This window comes from Balaenoptera borealis (genome assembly GCF_965194805.1).
Source record: "Balaenoptera borealis genome assembly, chromosome: X".
In the NCBI taxonomy this organism is placed as follows: domain Eukaryota; kingdom Metazoa; phylum Chordata; class Mammalia; order Artiodactyla; family Balaenopteridae; genus Balaenoptera; species Balaenoptera borealis.
This window is the reverse complement of record NC_138881.1, coordinates 113,809,977-113,826,208: the sequence shown is the minus strand read 5'-3', so window position 1 is coordinate 113,826,208 and position 16,232 is coordinate 113,809,977. Positions and strand designations below refer to the sequence as shown.

At 38.6% G+C, this 16,232-nt stretch overlaps 1 protein-coding gene across 3 annotated transcripts; it reads right to left on the bottom strand.

Annotated features, from left to right (window-relative positions):
- Positions 1-381: 381 nt before the first annotated feature.
- HTATSF1 (HIV-1 Tat specific factor 1) lies at positions 382-16,173 on the bottom strand. Of its 3 annotated transcripts, XM_082377877.1 has the most exons (10): positions 15,980-16,173; positions 15,574-15,814; positions 13,698-13,878; positions 12,981-13,028; positions 12,357-12,511; positions 10,168-10,331; positions 8,719-8,818; positions 3,407-3,496; positions 2,341-2,478; positions 382-1,801 (listed from the first exon to the last, which is right to left on the bottom strand). In XM_082377877.1, exons 2-10 carry the CDS (start codon positions 15,757-15,759, stop codon positions 557-559), a joined length of 2,307 nt encoding a protein of 768 aa, XP_082234003.1. In that variant the 5' UTR covers positions 15,760-15,814; positions 15,980-16,173; the 3' UTR covers positions 382-556. The 3 variants fall into 3 exon arrangements, with proteins under 3 accessions (XP_082234003.1, XP_082234004.1, XP_082234005.1); XM_082377878.1 differs by lacking the exon at positions 12,981-13,028 and having other exon boundaries at positions 15,980-16,151; XM_082377879.1 differs by lacking the exon at positions 15,980-16,173 and having other exon boundaries at positions 12,992-13,028; positions 15,574-15,723.
- Between the last annotated feature and the right edge of the window lie 59 nt (positions 16,174-16,232).

Sequence of the window (16,232 nt, the reverse complement as noted above, 5' to 3'; positions counted from 1 at the left end):
TCAATTTTCATGGCAAGAGGGTAGAAAAGAAAAAAGTAACTTGCGAGGACTGGGCAGGGAAAAACTCCGAAGTGTTCTTTACTTCATAAGTTTTAGTAACATGTTCTGGTTTAGAAAGGGGAAATGGGGACATCAGTGGTAACATCATAAGCTGAAGCAAGGAGGCTCCTACAGGGATTTTTCAGGTCCTTAGAAAAACCAAACTTTAGTATGAATAAAGCAATAGCAAGAATGAAAAATGCAATTTAACTTAGGTCTAGTTTTCTGTTTCTGCATATTAACAACTTTTTTATTTTTGAATATCACAAACTTCAATCAGAATACTTTAAAAAATATTATTCTGCATGCACTTAACAAATCTGACAAAAGACAAGAATCCAGTTGACTTGTTCACATATATTTAAAATCGGTCAGTACAGATAACCAGACACATTTCACTGCATTGATCTGAGGGCATCCTACCTCTATGCACACGTTGTAACACTACTGGTTAATTACCCTGGAGCAGAGGCAAAATGGAGATGGAGGAATCACCCTCCAAAGCAAGTTTAAGGGATTAAACGTCATCATCATCGTCTTCATCGTCGTCATCACTACTGAGGACAAAGCTGCTGCCTGTGGACAGGGGCCCTTCCTCCTTAACATTCCCTAAATCACCCACAGTCCCTCTCTCATCGGAATCTTCAAACAACTTGTCACTGGCATCGTCATCAAACAACTTCTCGTTGGAATCGTCATCTTCGAACATCTTTTCATCTATGGCTTCAATTTCCTTTCCATCTACATCTTCCTCATCTTCTTTTCCATCTGAATCTTCAAACACCTTTTCATCTGCATCGTCTTCTTCGTCCTTTTCATCCGCGTCTTCCAGACCCTTTTCTTCTGCATCTTCTTCGTCCTCTTTTTCATCCGACTCATCGTCAAATACTTTTTCATACACATCTTCCTCTTCTTCCTTCTCATCTGACTCTTCGTCAAACTCCTTCTCAGAGCCTTCTTCATCAAACACTTTCCCAGAGCTGTCATCTTCGAATTCTGATTTTTCAGAGTCATTTTCCCCTATCTCTTTTTCAAGAACGTTTTCATTAAATTCCTTCTCAGAGCCCTCGTCCTCAAAACCTTTCTCAAGGCCGTTTTCTTCTAACTCTTTTTCAGAGTCGTCTTCAAACTGCTTTTCCGAGCACTCTTCAGACCCTTGTTCTGAGCTGCCATCTTCAGCTGCCTTCTGGGGGCTGGCCTCCTCCTCAGGCTCCTGCTCAAGGCCGTTCTCATCAGGATCTGTTTTGAGTCTCTTCTTTTTGGACTCTCTTTCTGCGCCATTCTCTTTCGACTCTTCTTTAGGACTACCCTCTTCATGCTCTTTCTTGGGGCTGCGTTCTCCGGACTCTCTGTCGGGGAGGTCTTCTTCACGCTCTCTTTTGGGACAGCCTTCCTCAAACTCTCTTTCGAGGCAGCTCTCTTCAGATTCTTTCTGGGGACAGCCTTCTTCAGCCTCTTTTTCAGGGCCACTTTCTTTAGCATCTTTTTCAGAAGCAGCTTCTTCAACTTCTCCCCCATCTTCTGTTTTTTCAAACTTCTTTTCATCTATAGGTTCTTCAAATGCCATTTCAGTTGCGGCTTCTTGAACATTCGTTTGAGATGTGCAAGGGTGCTCTGAAAAATGCCTAACTCTAGAAGGCCCCGCCCTTTCTGGAGCCCAGACGGAATCTGAACGCTGAAGGCCTCTGTTGGCTTCGGGAGTGTTGAGGAAAACCTCCCATCCTCTCAGCCTTTCCTCCCTTTCTCTCGTGGTCTCCTCCACCTGTGTACCCATGGAAACTACCGTTAAAATATGTTGTAGGCCAAAAGAAGTAACAGCGTCTCTGAACATTTCTAATATCGCCAAAAGTACTCTGATTTTATAAGGTATCACTTTTAGGAAATTAAAGCAATTCCCTATCTTCAGTTTCCAACACTTTACATCTTGATTTACTAGAGTTGACCTTATTAAGATCATTTAAATAAACGCCTAATACCACAGCACTGCAGAAATGTCTCATCAATTAAAAAGTTAATAATTGAACTGTCTGCACTTTACAAGACAGAAAGGAAGAGAAGCGCTTTAATTTGTTCTTCTCTTATTGCTATCCTGAGCAAGCCTCAAGACTTATAAACTGATTTCAGACTTATAAACTGAAAGATTGAAACATTTTTCTTTCCGTACTCTGAATATAAAGGATTATTTAAAAGAAGTACTGTTAAACAGATTAAACAGAACTTAAAACTTATGTGAAAAACTGCTAGATCAGTATTTGTTGGTAATGAAACAATTCACGTGCCCTTGACAGTTGCAGAACTCACCTGATAATCTGTAGTCCCATCCCACGCTTGGGCAGTGATTTGACGGCCACCAAACCACCTTCCATTGAGGGTCTGAATACAATAATCAGCTTCCTCCGGATCCCTAAAGGACACAGAGGCCACACCATCAGGGTGTCTCTAGAAAGACAAGGAAGAAAAAGAAGGAATGAATGAGAACATTTAAAGTAAAACATATACATTTGACAAAGTAGGGAAGTAGTGTTCCTTCTGACAATTTGAGCTAAAGATTTTATATGAAGTCTTTCTTCCTTTTTACTGCAGCCAGTAACACGCAGCTAGGTGCTTCTTCAGCTTAACATTGTCTAGCAAAAACCAAGCATGATATCCTTGGAAATGTTCCTGCTGATAACACCGTCTAACGAGACGCAGAACAGTATGGCTGTTAAGAACGTGGACTCTGAAGTTGAACAGCCCTGGGATTAAATCCTGGCTCTGCTACTTACCAGCTCAATGACCTTGGGCAAGGTGCTCAATCTCTAAACTTCCTCATCTGTAAAATGGGTAACTAACCAAAATGGGTAAAATAGCACCTACCTACCTCAGAGGATTTGGAGGATTTAATGAGGTAACATGTAAAGTAGCTGTAGTATGCAATCAATAAATGGTGACTTTTTCAATTATTATGTGTTGATTCTGGATGTAAAAAAAAGGTGAAAAGGGGAACATACAGGAGAGTATTTTTCTTGATTGTTCTTCTCGAAATATGGAAGAAGAAATAATTCAGAAAGAGGGGGAGATGTGGCCAAATAGGGAACCATAAGGTCTCATACATGTCTCTTATACTTTTTTTCACCTGATCATAAACTCTAGAGTGATGATAAAGGAAAATAACCAAGGGATATCACGTCTATCAAAGCCTTCGCTTATAATCCACGTTCATCTAATAATGCTATCTAATACTGCTTACAGATGACTACCACTAGACAGCAGACCTACTACATAAAAACATTTATGTAAAATTTGGAGGCATACTGACATTTGGTAATAACTTATTAAAATGGAAGAAAATTGCTTAAGAAATCATTTGTCCAAGCCATGAACTTACATCAAAGAGAAGGAGCTTCCTAACTTGTCCAAACTTTGAACATTCCACCCGCAGGTCTTCTCTGATCTCGTTCAGCACCAGTGGATCATCCTGCAAAAACACACTTGATTAAAATGGGCTTGCCCCCTTCTTTAAGTATAATTCCTGAGAATCAAATTTCTTACTTTGACAAACCAACGAATAAAAAAAGGTTTTGCTTAAGGTTAGTTGTTTGTCTGCAGTCTACAAAATTAAAAAATTCAAAGTCAAATGAAGTTAGACTACCACAGCTGCTGCTACTACTACAGGTCTGCCCTGCTTTAAGATGGGGAATAGGCAAGTATGGTAGGCAGCACTAGGGGTGTGCAGTGGCAAAGGAGAGGGAAGGGAAGTGTCAGTGGAAATCACAAATAACAGCAGCTGAAGCAGGTGAAGTCCTGTGGCTCATATTAAGTCAGAGACTGCTAATTCCTATGTTCTGCACCAGGATCACGACGACTGTACTGATGAGGAAATTTTATTTTGTGTTTTGCATAGATTCCTATTTACAGAAATGTTGTAATGGGGAGACATATATCCCTTTCATTGACTAAGTGTTCTAAGATTATTCTTTGTGCTTCCACGATTCTATTTTAACTCACAGGGTAAACCTCCCCCATAAGGGTTCCTGTTCATCTTGCCTCCAAGTCCCAATACATGAAAAAGGCTCATAAAAAAGTTATGTTATCAACTTGAATTTCAACTACATACAAATATAAACGAGGATATCCTACCTACAAATTTCTAATGAAGCAGACTTACACTTTTTAGGAAACATATGAATTTGTCTATCTCACGGGTTTATATGTTCCTCACCAACTAAAGAGAACAGCAAAACATGACAAGTGGCTTCTCCTTCCTAAAGTTTTGTCAAAAGGCAAAAATAAACAACTGGTAGGCAGTTACTGAAATCAAATTTAAAATCAAAACTATCAAATCCTATAAATCTGAAGCTTCTAAGAGTACAGCTGGCAGGACTCTGGATTTCTCCCACTTATAAAATCTAACTGTGGAGAATAGGCCAATTTGTTTTATAGAAAATTCTCAGGCCTGAGAGGAATGAGGAATGGAGCATAAACTCCATGTACTCATGTGGTGGCTTTTACGGGGGTGTATGTGTGGCGGGGTAGCTCCTATCAGATTGTGAGCTTTCCGCAGGCAGGAATCTCCTTTGACTGAATTTCGAATACCTCACAGAACACAGCACAGTCTTTCATGCAATGAACAGTCAATAAAAGCTTTTTCAGAGTTTGATAAACTGTTCCTAATAACTCCATTTTATTTACCAAGGGAAATCAGGGTTATATTAAAAACAAACAAAAACTGTTTCAAAATATTTAACACATTTAAGCATGATTCCACTGTAGGGGGAGGGGTGAATTACCATTTTTATTTCTTTATCAAAGTCTCACGACTTTGCTACAAGAATATCAAATTTCAGCCAAAGACTTCCCAGACCTCTGTTTTCATGTTTACCAGCTTGAAAAACAAATATATCTTCACTGTTATATAGTATCATGAGGCTTAAAGATAATAACCCTCTCCCCCGGGAAATATCTTTAACCTAGCTAAGCATGAAAATTTTCTAAAGACAACACTTTGCAAGCAACAGACCTGAGACTAAACTCAGACTGAAACGCTGAAACCTTCAGCAGTCAACACTTAAAATGTTTTTCCAGGGTGATATTTTGTTTTCCCAGAAATAAACCGTATTTCTCATTCTTTTCCAAGCTAAACCTACACTGTCCAAGATAGTAGCCACTAACCACACGTGGCTACCGAGCATTTGAAATGTGGCTAGTCCAAATTGAGGTGTGCTGCAGGTGTGAAATAAACACCAGATTTTGAAAATTTAGTACCAAAGGGGAAAAAAACTTCAATGTAACATAGCTTATTAACATTTTTATGTTACATGTTGAAATTATAATACTTTGGATATACTGGGTTAGATAAAATTCATTATTAAAATTAATTTACCCCGTTTCATGTTGTTTTTGTATTGTGGCTGCTAGAAAAATTTAAATTACACATGTGGCTCACATTATACTTCTATTGGACAGCGCTAGTATACACAATGAGAAACCTACCTTTGCATCTGAGTTTTGGTTCTTCACCTCCTGGTATTCAAATTTGCCAGGCATGAATTTTTTAAATAAGGCTTTGAATTAAATACTGAAAACCCCTTAAAGTTACATTTAAAATATTAGCCTTCACTGTTCACCCTGATACCAAAGAGTATTTCTAGGTATTTTGGTTCTAACACTAGTCAACTGTCTGGAATAAACATATACAGGTATACCTCGGAGATATTGCATGTTCGGTTCCAGACCAGAGCAATAAAGCAAATATTACAATAAAGCAAGTCACACGAACTTTTTTGGTTTTCCTGCTATGTTTACACTATACTGTAGTCTATTAAGTGTGCGATAGCATTATATTTTAAAAAGACATGCCTTAATTAAAAAATACTTTATTGCTAAAAAATGCTAACCATCATCTGAGCCTTCAGCGAGTTGTCATAGTAACAAAGATCACTGATCACAAATCACCATAACAAATATAATAATAATGAAAATGTTTAAACTACTGGGACAATTACCAAAAAAGTGACACAGAGAAATGAAGTGAGCAAATGCTACTGGAAAAATGGCACTGACAGACTTGCTCCATGCAGGGTTACTACAAAAACTTCAATTTGTAAAAATAAAAAAAAAAGAAGCAGTATCTGCAAAGCGCAATTAAGCGAAGCACAATGAAACAAGATGTGCCTGTATTCCACCCCACAAAAGCTGATTTCTTTCTGACACCCCAGTTACCTGACAATTCAGTTTTTGTCTTCTACTACAAACCTCAATGCTGATCTGTTCTTTAGATTCATATGGAATCTCTGGACAAATCAAACACTCCCCAAAAACATCCAATGAAAGCAGTTTTCCAGTTGAACACCTCTATCCAGAGTTATATAATGTCTACACCAGCGTTGCCCAACAGAACTTTCTGTGTTAAAAGAAGTGACTACTCCATTATCCAATATGGTAGCTACTAGCCACAAGTGGCTAATACACCTGAGGAATTAAATTTTCATTTTATTTCACTTCAATTAATTTAAATTTAACCACATGTGGCTGGAGTCTAGCATACTGGACAGTCTACTACAGTGATGCACTTTTACGTTCAGGCCCATGAGACACTGAGCAAAAAAACAAGACTTCTGACAGGCTCTCATCAAACTCGTCAGACCACACAAGACCAGTCAGACGGGCAAACAAGGACAGCATCAAGGGTTTCTCTGCCCGTGAGCTCTGAAGCCCATCACTGCGCTCCCAGCCCCTGTGGTGCAGCCGTCTGAAAACTTTCCTTCAGTTGCAAAGATGCTAAAGAGAAAACGTTTTCTTCCTTGAGTGGATGAAAACACTCTGCCTTGTGAGTAAAAAGGGTTTCATTCAATCATTCTCTCACTTTTTCTTCCTATAAATACTGAGGGCCTACTATGTGCCAATCATGATTCTAAGCACTGGGCATATAACAGCAAACCAGGCAGACAAGAGCCCCAGCTTTCATGGAGCTCACATTCTAACAGAGAAGATCCAGTTACTTCAGATAATAATAAATGCTATGAATAAAATAAAACAGGGTTAATATAAAGGTTCTATAACTCCAAAGTTTATATTAAACCAGTAAAGGTTTTTTTTCTTTAAGCTATCAAGAATTTACAAGCATGGAACTTTTATCTTTAAAAATATCCACTGGAGGAAATTTGTGGGAAGTCAAGGAAGAATAAATATGGCTTTTTGGAGGAAAGAATATTTGTTAAGCTAGGAAAAATTAAGTGTGCCCAGGGTGATAGCTAGACTTAAATTAGGGTCTCAACGAACAACGGCAGGAGGCGGAAACACATAAAGGCAATTGCACAATACACTTCAACTTGCACAGGGCCCAGATACTTCATGAATTAAGTTTGCATTTATATTCATGTCCAAGTGTTAGGAGTATGGAATGTTGTGAATCACGGATCTCAAGTCACAGAAAGTAATAGGTCACCTAATTAAAAAACCAATTATCTACCAGGGAAATAAAATGTAGGTGAATCACAGGAAACTCTGGAGTTGTACCCCGTAGACTAGACACCATGAGCCATCTATGCGTGCCTTTCAAAGTCCCACCTGGCAGGGATAGCACTTCAAAAAGCATCTAGTGTGCATGTGTATATGTGTATTTTTTAAACATGCTTCATTATCACTGCAAGTCTAATGCAGCTCTGCCGTATTTCAAGATGCTTCAGGATTCTAGTCAGAAGAGACACCAAGCAGTATAAATAGACCACAGGTATCTTCCCAATGACCTCAAAAGACACAGACTCCACAGGTGCACGATAAACCCTATCACATCACCATCTGCAGAGATGGAGTTCAACAGACAATTCTGGTGCCCTCTCTAAGGGGGATAAAATGACACTGTCACTCTAAATCTGCTTAACCGCACAAAAGGAACAAGAGTGGGCCTTGGGTGCAACTAGATCATTGGTAAGCCATCTGAAATTTTACATTATGAACATTTTTTTCTTATGTGTAATTTGTTATCATTAATTTCAGAAGTCAGGCAGAGAATAAAGAATTCTTCCATGAATGATCCCATCGGTCTAGGCCAAAACACAGAGATAAGGACAAGAGGCAGAACATAACACAAGGTACCCTGATGGCAATTAATATTCCTTAAACCTCTCTAGTAGCTCTTCCTCCTTTATTCACTTTTATTTGCTGTTCCTAGAATCTTACATGGACACCAATTATTACAAAGTCCTCTTAATAGCCACTAAAGAGTTTTGTAAAGATTAGGTCCTAAAAAAACAACCTTCGCTACTCAAATGTCAGGGGCTGTATTTCATTAACCTAAGGTTTTTTAAGGATCAAACTTTTAGCACTAAAGTGAAGTTTTCATTTCCAAGTGTGAAACTGGTCCTCCCCACCAAAATCAGCCTGCATTGTTGAACTGCACTCAAAATCCACAAGCGACTCCCATAAATCTTTTAAAGATTGTACTTTTAATCATTTCCCATACCAAGTAGCTGCTGTTTGGGGCCACGGTACAGGTTTACCTGCGATACGATTAAAGGAACGCTGGGTTAAACCTGGGAAAATCTGAAACCTTCAGGTGATTCTTGGTATCACTTTCCGACCCTGAAGACTAGATGAACGTGCAGGATGTGACATGAGAAGGATGGGGTGAGGCAAGCTTTGGGCTCCCTTGAAAGAAAGCATATCTATGTTTCTATCAGTAAGAATACTGCTTCCTACCTCAAAATCCATAGGATGAAACATATTTCTGATGATGACAACTCGCTCGTGGCGCATTCGGGACGGGCCAGCTCTTCTCTCAGGTCTCCAATCCAACTGCCTAACGCGACAAAGCAGGAACAAGAAGCTGTGAATTTTGTTTCAGACTTGTCAGAGCGAAAAACAAAAAATGAGCAGTTAAATATAATCCTTTATTGAGCACTTAAATAGTGATAATTATTTGATTCCAAAACAACAATGTGTATTTTAGTCACAGCTCCATTACAACTTTCTGAATAAAAATAATGGTCAGGTGAAAGATGGACGCAGTATCTGAAATCCCCAGAATATATATATATTTTTCAGAACTGCTGGCTGGTTACAAACATTCCAATGAGACTCCTGAAAAATTGCTAATTATTTAGTATCTATGACTATCTAGGAAGAGACACTGAGGCCAAGAAAATGTTCAAATTGTATTGGTTTTTAGGTATTTTACGATTATAAAGAACAAACTGCATTGAAATATGTAAAACTACTCACTCTTTGTTACTACCTTAAATTTTACTGATTTGTTTATAAAATCTTTAGGTATCTATTTTAACGATTCCTGTAAAAACTATAGACATCACAACTAAATGCTTCTTTGATCATTTTATCATTAGTTTAAGCATAGTGTTAGAAGTGTTATTAGAATTCACTCTGATAAAAGTACTTATTTTGGCTCATTTCTTAAAACCAGCATATTTCAAAAAACATATTAAATAAAGGGAATAGAAACTTGATGACTTGTATATACTATACACAACCACACAGTACATGATAAAATGATAAAACCTATCATTTCTAATTTCTAACTCCTACTAACAAACCTGTATGTAAAAATTTAGCTCCTGGTGTAGCTGATCCCATCCACATGAAAAATGAACTAATGGCTCTGGTATATAAACCTAAACCATCTTACTTAATCTGATGTTCAACATTTTCTGTAGAGATGGCTTTCTTATTTCATTTAAGCCCATGTTATACTAAAAATGAATACCCCAGAAAACGAAAACCACCACCACTGCCAAATCATCCTATTACACAGATTACTGAGGGTTTCTGATGATCTAATGAAATTTTTTAATTTTTATTTTATATTGGAGGATAGTTGATTTACTGTGTTGTGTTAGTTTCAGATGTATAGCAAATAAAATTCTTTAAAAATAATCTGTAGGCATACTTGATGGAACAAAACTAGGTGGTTATAGGGAGGGTGGGAGAGAGACGCAAGAGGGAGGGGATATGGGGATATATGTATACGTATAGCTGATTCACTTTGTTATACTGCAGAAACTAACACACCATTGTAAAGCAATTATACTCCAATAAAGACGTTAAAAAAAAAAACCAGGTGGTTATTACCAAAAGTATACTCTAGGATATTTATACGAAATCTTTCAAAATGGAAAAAAAAAAACCACAAACTTTTGTTGCATAGACAGCTTTTTCTTGTAGTCTTTGCACTTCTTCCTCTTCTTTGAGGCGTCGTACTCCCCCTTCAGTTGAAACTTTGCCACCTCCACATGTAATTTGTAGCCTCTAATTTCATCGTCATCCAAAAGTTTTAATGCAAGATCCACAGATTCTCTCTTTGTAAAGGGAAAGCAAGTTACAGTCAGTAAGTTACACACTGAAATGAAGCTTCAGCAGGAGTGTTTTAGATGAATGATGACTATACATAAAATAAAGATTTAAATGTAACTACCTACACGGGAATAAAGAACTACAGAGCACGTATCAGAAAATGTGTACTTAAGACATAGCTGTCCTCAACCAGTTATGTGAACCTAGGCAAGTTATTCAAGCTCCCTGAGCCCCAATTTCTTCATCTGTAAAATGGGAATGGAAATGCCTTCTTTGCAGGGTTCTTGACAAATTTAAACGAAATAAGGCATATAAAGGATAGTGACTGGCATACAGTAGGTACTCAATAAGTTATACCATTACTGGAATAGTAGTTTTGCCTCCTGGAATCTCAATTTCTCCTCTATACAATGAGGTAAATGGACTTGCGTGATTTCTAAGGTGCATTCCAGTTTTAAAATTCTAAAAGTTTCCTACTTAAAAGACTAGATGACTCAAGAAACTGGGAATAGCATAGTCAGCCTTTAATCTTTTGTGTTCACCAATTAAAATGTAGGTCTGTGATATACTGGGAACAAGATGATTATCTGATAGCTTGAACATTACACACACTTGAGGATTCTGGGTCCTATACAAAGGGGGCAATTGTCAGCTCTACACAGATTCAAAGATCTGAGGACCTGAGGAGAACTCAAAAGGACAACTGAACTCTGCCATGCAATTAAATATGGATCCTGGAACAATTAACTATATTCTTCTGGAACTCAATTTACTGGTTTGGCAATCTTGCACTTTTATGGGTCATAAATTTGACATATCAAATTTGTCAAAACCCCATTTTTCTCTTCAAAATTTTAAAACCCAATCAAACCCCCTAAGAATCTGTTCACAGATTTTTAGTAATCCTTGAAGAACTTATAAAGCATTCAATCTCCTTACATTTGAAAATTACATAAATATCTTCCTATAATGGTCGTACTCATGTGTGAGCCCATCATGTTCAAGAGCCAGATCAAAAACCTATCTCCCCCAAAGCTTGTCAGCTTAATCTTACCCGCCCTCTGATTTCACTGAAATGTTGTATACTTGCAACACACTTGTGATGTTGGTACTGTTGTTTCATCACTTTGATTTTGCTTTGTAATTATTTTCAGGTTCCATGACACATGTACACGCCATCATTGTACCCATTTCTTTTGTACCATGCAGTAATGCGTAACACATGCTCCTAAGGGGACAGGTGTTCCAAAAATGATGGCCGCCTTTGGCACTGAGCTTCCCCCCATGCCATTTATGGTATCAGGAATACATAAAGTTCTGCAAATGTCTGTTAATACCACTCTCTCTTCTCTCTCATTCAAAATATATTTCAAAGCAGTAAGCATAAGTTAGCACCTTTATGGTCTAATTCAGGGGTCAGAAAACTTTTGTAAAGGGCTAGTGAGTAAATATTTTAGGCTGTGTGGGCCCTGTGGTCTGTGTTGCAACCACTCAACTCTGCTGTTGAAATGTGAAAGGAGGTACAGACAAATGCGTAAATGAATCAATGTGGCCCGGTTACAATAAAACTTCATTTACAAAGACAGGCAGTGGGCTGAAGTTTGCCAAACCCTGGTCTAATTCATTCCAATGGGCAAATAAAATGTTACTGGCTTTCTTTTTTCTGCGAAATTTTAGAATGTGTTCTGCATTGATTATATGCATACACTCCTAAAGAGATCTTTGCAGCAAGAATTTTTTTAAGACAAGAGAAGTACCTCGGTCATATGACTTACATAATACCTTGACCTGGTAACATATTTTCTTACAAGAGCGCGTGAATAACCTTACCAATGTGATACACACAGGCACAATCTGAAACAACAGTTTTCTTCACATCCTGTTTTGAACAGCTCTCACTCTTGGTTATCATCTATACAAAATTATAGCCCTGGTTCCTGAGTTAAAAATGGAGATAGGAAAATGGAAAAAAAAAAAAAAAAAAAAAAAGAAACGGAGATAGGAGAAACTTACTTGACCACATAACTAACCTTCAAATAACAGCAAAGTCCATCTCCTTTAAGATTTCCTTGATTATCTTTGTAAAGCTTGACCTTAAATTCTTCTGTGTGAGGATCTCTCATAATAATGCCAAACTTGGACATGAGCTGTATAAATTCATCCACTGTAATATCTGGAGGCAAACCTATGACGTTAGGGGGAAAAAAATTATAAAGGCATCTAAAACAAAGGTGAGGATTACTTAGGGATTCTACCAATTCGAAATCCATAACTTGGATGAGTGCAATTTTGATTTTCTAAAAGTATGTAAAAATCTCACATCTATAGACGTGAAGAAATGTCATGTTTTAATGTATTCAAATATACATTAAAATCATGCTTTGCTTAGGCCTTGTATCAATGAATCTGAAGGGGCAAACAGCTGTGAGTTACCTAAAGCAGACAGAAAGGATGGCACGCAAAGTTACATACACTTAATTTTTCTCAGTTTCATAAAAAAACAACATATCCCTCACTCACATAAATGGCTGAACAAATAATGACACAACGATACAAAATAGAATTCAGAGAAACTGAAAACTAAAAATCACTTTGTGAAAAATCTCAAAATCAAATATTTTCTACTCTAAATGTGGTTAAAAAGGTATACATACCAGACACATACACATTTGTGTTTCTGTCCTCTTCAACATGAAACCATCCTAAAAATCAAAATCGAGTAAATAAATAAAACACATGCCAGAAAAGGTAAGAGTCCCATTATGAAATCCTGACAGTGCGGCAGTTTCTCAAAACTTCCAGAAGCTTTTTCTTACCCTTAGAACAAGACAGATTAAATCAAATCACTGTCCAGCTTTCAAAGTATTTGGATCTTTGGACAAGTAATTCGTTTCAGAGCCCAGTCTGAAAAAAGATGGCTAGTTTATCTTGGTTCTTTATGAATCTGATATTACCTTAAAAAAACCTCACCCTTGCACTGACTTTAGGCCTTGGCATAAGTGGCTTCTGACTCCAATCTACTGTGTTAGACCTGGCCAAGCTGAAGCAAAATTGACTTCTTGAGTTTAATTTAATTAAACTCAAAAAGGACAAAAAAAAAATCACCTTACAAACAGAACTTTAGATAATCTCCTAATGACGGCTCTATTTTGCAAAGGAAGAAACTGAGAACTGAACTGAATTGAAAGAGCCCACCGGATGCCCACAGGTTAGTGAGAGAGCCAACATATGAACCCAAATAATAATATTTAAAAAACCCATCTTATGATTCTGTCAAAGCTATTTTATAATTCTCCCAAAAGTAACTATATATACACACACACTCATATTTTTAATTTTTACACTCATGTTTGCAAGCTAAATCCACTTGCCTGATTCACCCTTTCTCTTTTCTCCCCTCTTTTTGGTATCACTGGGTTCGGGGGATTTTCTTTGCGGAGGTTCTTCTGCAGTCCTAGCACTGACATCTTGGACATTCGCAGTAGAACTAGACGCACCATCGTTAGGAAAGCCATAATTGGCCTGATATGTAGCAATAAAATCTTCAGTGATCTAAACAAGAAATTTAGCACACACACATAAATTCAAAAATGATTTCCTCACGCAAAAAGTTTACAGTGTTAAATAACAGCATATTCAGTAATACAACTTAACATACAAGTGTTTCTGTGTCAATGCAAGAACAGTCACCTTATATAGAAAACTGCACACAAAATAATAAAAAATTAAGACATGGGTACTTGGACTATCAGCACAAAAGTCTGAGATACTATTAAAGGCATTTTAAGTTGGCACCTTTTCTAGTTGTTTTATTTGTAAATTACTATCTCTGCAGTCTACTTGACTAAGGCTACAAATAAATATAACAAAGGAAGTATCAGATAACTATAAACAGAATAAAAACCAACAGTCAACTAATAATCTAACAACAGGATCAAATTTTCTTTTACTATATGGATGAACAAAAGTATATCTACTCTAAATATTTAAATACCTGTAGGCAGAGAACACAAAGAGTAGAGCTCTGATTTGGTGTGTAAAGAATGGGGCTAACAATTATAAAATTAAATGCTATTTTAACACCGTCACTAATTAAATCACATTATCATTTAATGTCAGAACAAATCAAGAACAAATCCAACTCACAATCATCCTCCTGGCTCTTAGGGAAAAAACACAATTGCACAACAAAAGAAATATAGTTATATCTTCACACCAATCAATGTTAGGCACACACAGGAATGAGGAAAATTTAAAACTTGAAGTTTGAAGAGGTATGGGCTTCCATAACATAAAAAGATAGAGCCACAAATTAATCCATTATCAGACGATTGTTAAAGTACTCTGAAGGCTGAAGAAACCAAATATGCACTCTAGCTGGCACCACCAGCAGCCAAGTGAAATAGTAAGTTTAACAATTCGGAGGGATTGGAACATACACACAAATACAAAGTGGGAAAGAAAAAAGGTGAAATAAATAATTAAAAAATCACACTCAAATTACACAATGGAGACACAGTTTGTATTACTGGCTTGCAAGTCTATTACTGTGCGATAAGTATCCTTTTTTTCCACCCATACCGTGAGACTTTGATTAACAGGGTACTTTGACCAAAAAGTTTAGAGACCCAAGATTAACATCAGTCCTTTCACCTTCAAGCTAAAATAGAATACTTAACAATTTCCAAGTACTCTAAATAAATATGCTCAGATCTTTTCCATCCATATTCTGTGCACCTCTTGTCATATTCCCGTGGTAATATGGTTCAAACATACGTGTCTAGGGACAAAATTTAGTAGGAAAGTAAAAAGAGGTGCAAAGTTCAATCAGTAAAGAATTATCAATTTATCAATTTTTCAAATCAAGAAGCTGAATTGTGCACATAGCACATCAGCTAAACATCTGAATTCCTAGGATAAGTAAGATTGAGACTACGTGAGATTAACATCGACTGAATTTGCTCTTGGTGTTTTTCCTCTTTGCAATAAAAAGCAGTCACCAACTGTAACCTTCATAGATAAAATTTATAAGGCATGGAAAAGGCTTAATAATTAAATTACATTGAAGCCATCTCCCTAAAGATTTCCGTTCCTTTACACGTCGGTTCTGCTACAGACACAACAAAAAGAAACGTCACTATCCAGAGGGGCTCTAACCCAGGACCTCAGCAAAGAAAACGTGAAAGGAGCGCCCCGCGAGGCTGGCCAGGCGGGCCCGCTGCGCATCGGCGCCCGTGCGACTTTTACCTTGGGGAACCAAGCCTTCTTGTCCAGGTCCCACTCGTATGGGGTGTCAGTCGACTGCTGCCGGAAAGAATCGTTTTCTCCACCGGGATCTTTCTCGGTGTCGCCGTCCTCAGTGCCTCCGTACAATTCTTGCATTCGCAACTGCTCATCAAACTCGTCGTTCTCATCCAAGTTGTTGCAGCTCATGTTGCCGACTTAGCCCAGTGGCAGGGTCCGGGAGAGCGAAGAGGCCGAACTGACGCTGGAGGGGAACAGAGAAAGGGAGGCTGGCCGTGCTCAGCCCGCGCCCCCCCGCCCGCCTCCCCGCGGCGCCCCAGCAGCCCCCGGGAAGTCAGGGCCGCTCGCCAGCCGCACCGCCCCCCGCCCGCCGCGCGCACGCGCCGCTGCTCCCGGCCCCGCCGCCCACCTGGCTCGCCCCGCTGGGTCTTGACACCGCCGCTCGATCCACAACGCGGCGGGAGCGAGCACAAGGTGCTCTGTGCTCCCCGCCGGCCGGGTCTAAGACGACTGCGGCTCCCGCCGCAACGTCTGGAAACCGCTTGACAACGGAGGCCCGCTCATGCTAACGCAGTCGCCATTGTGGACGCGTCGCGACGTCGCGGATCGCGCAGACACTCCCCCAGTGGCGTCAACAGGCGCCGACGCGGGCAGGCGGCGTG

Bases quoted from the DNA above. Each gene is read 5' to 3' on its own strand.
- HTATSF1 (XM_082377877.1), bottom strand. From the start codon at position 15,759: ATGAGCTGCAACAACTTGGATGAGAACGACGAGTTTGATGAGCAGTTG. The intron at 3,497-8,718 runs GTAGGAAGCAGT...GTGTTTTTGCAG, and splicing joins TTCATCCTATGGATTTTGAG to GATGATCCACTGGTGCTGAA. The intron at 1,802-2,340 runs GTGAGTTCTGCA...ATGGGTACACAG, and splicing joins ATGGGACTACAGATTATCAG to GTGGAGGAGACCACGAGAGA.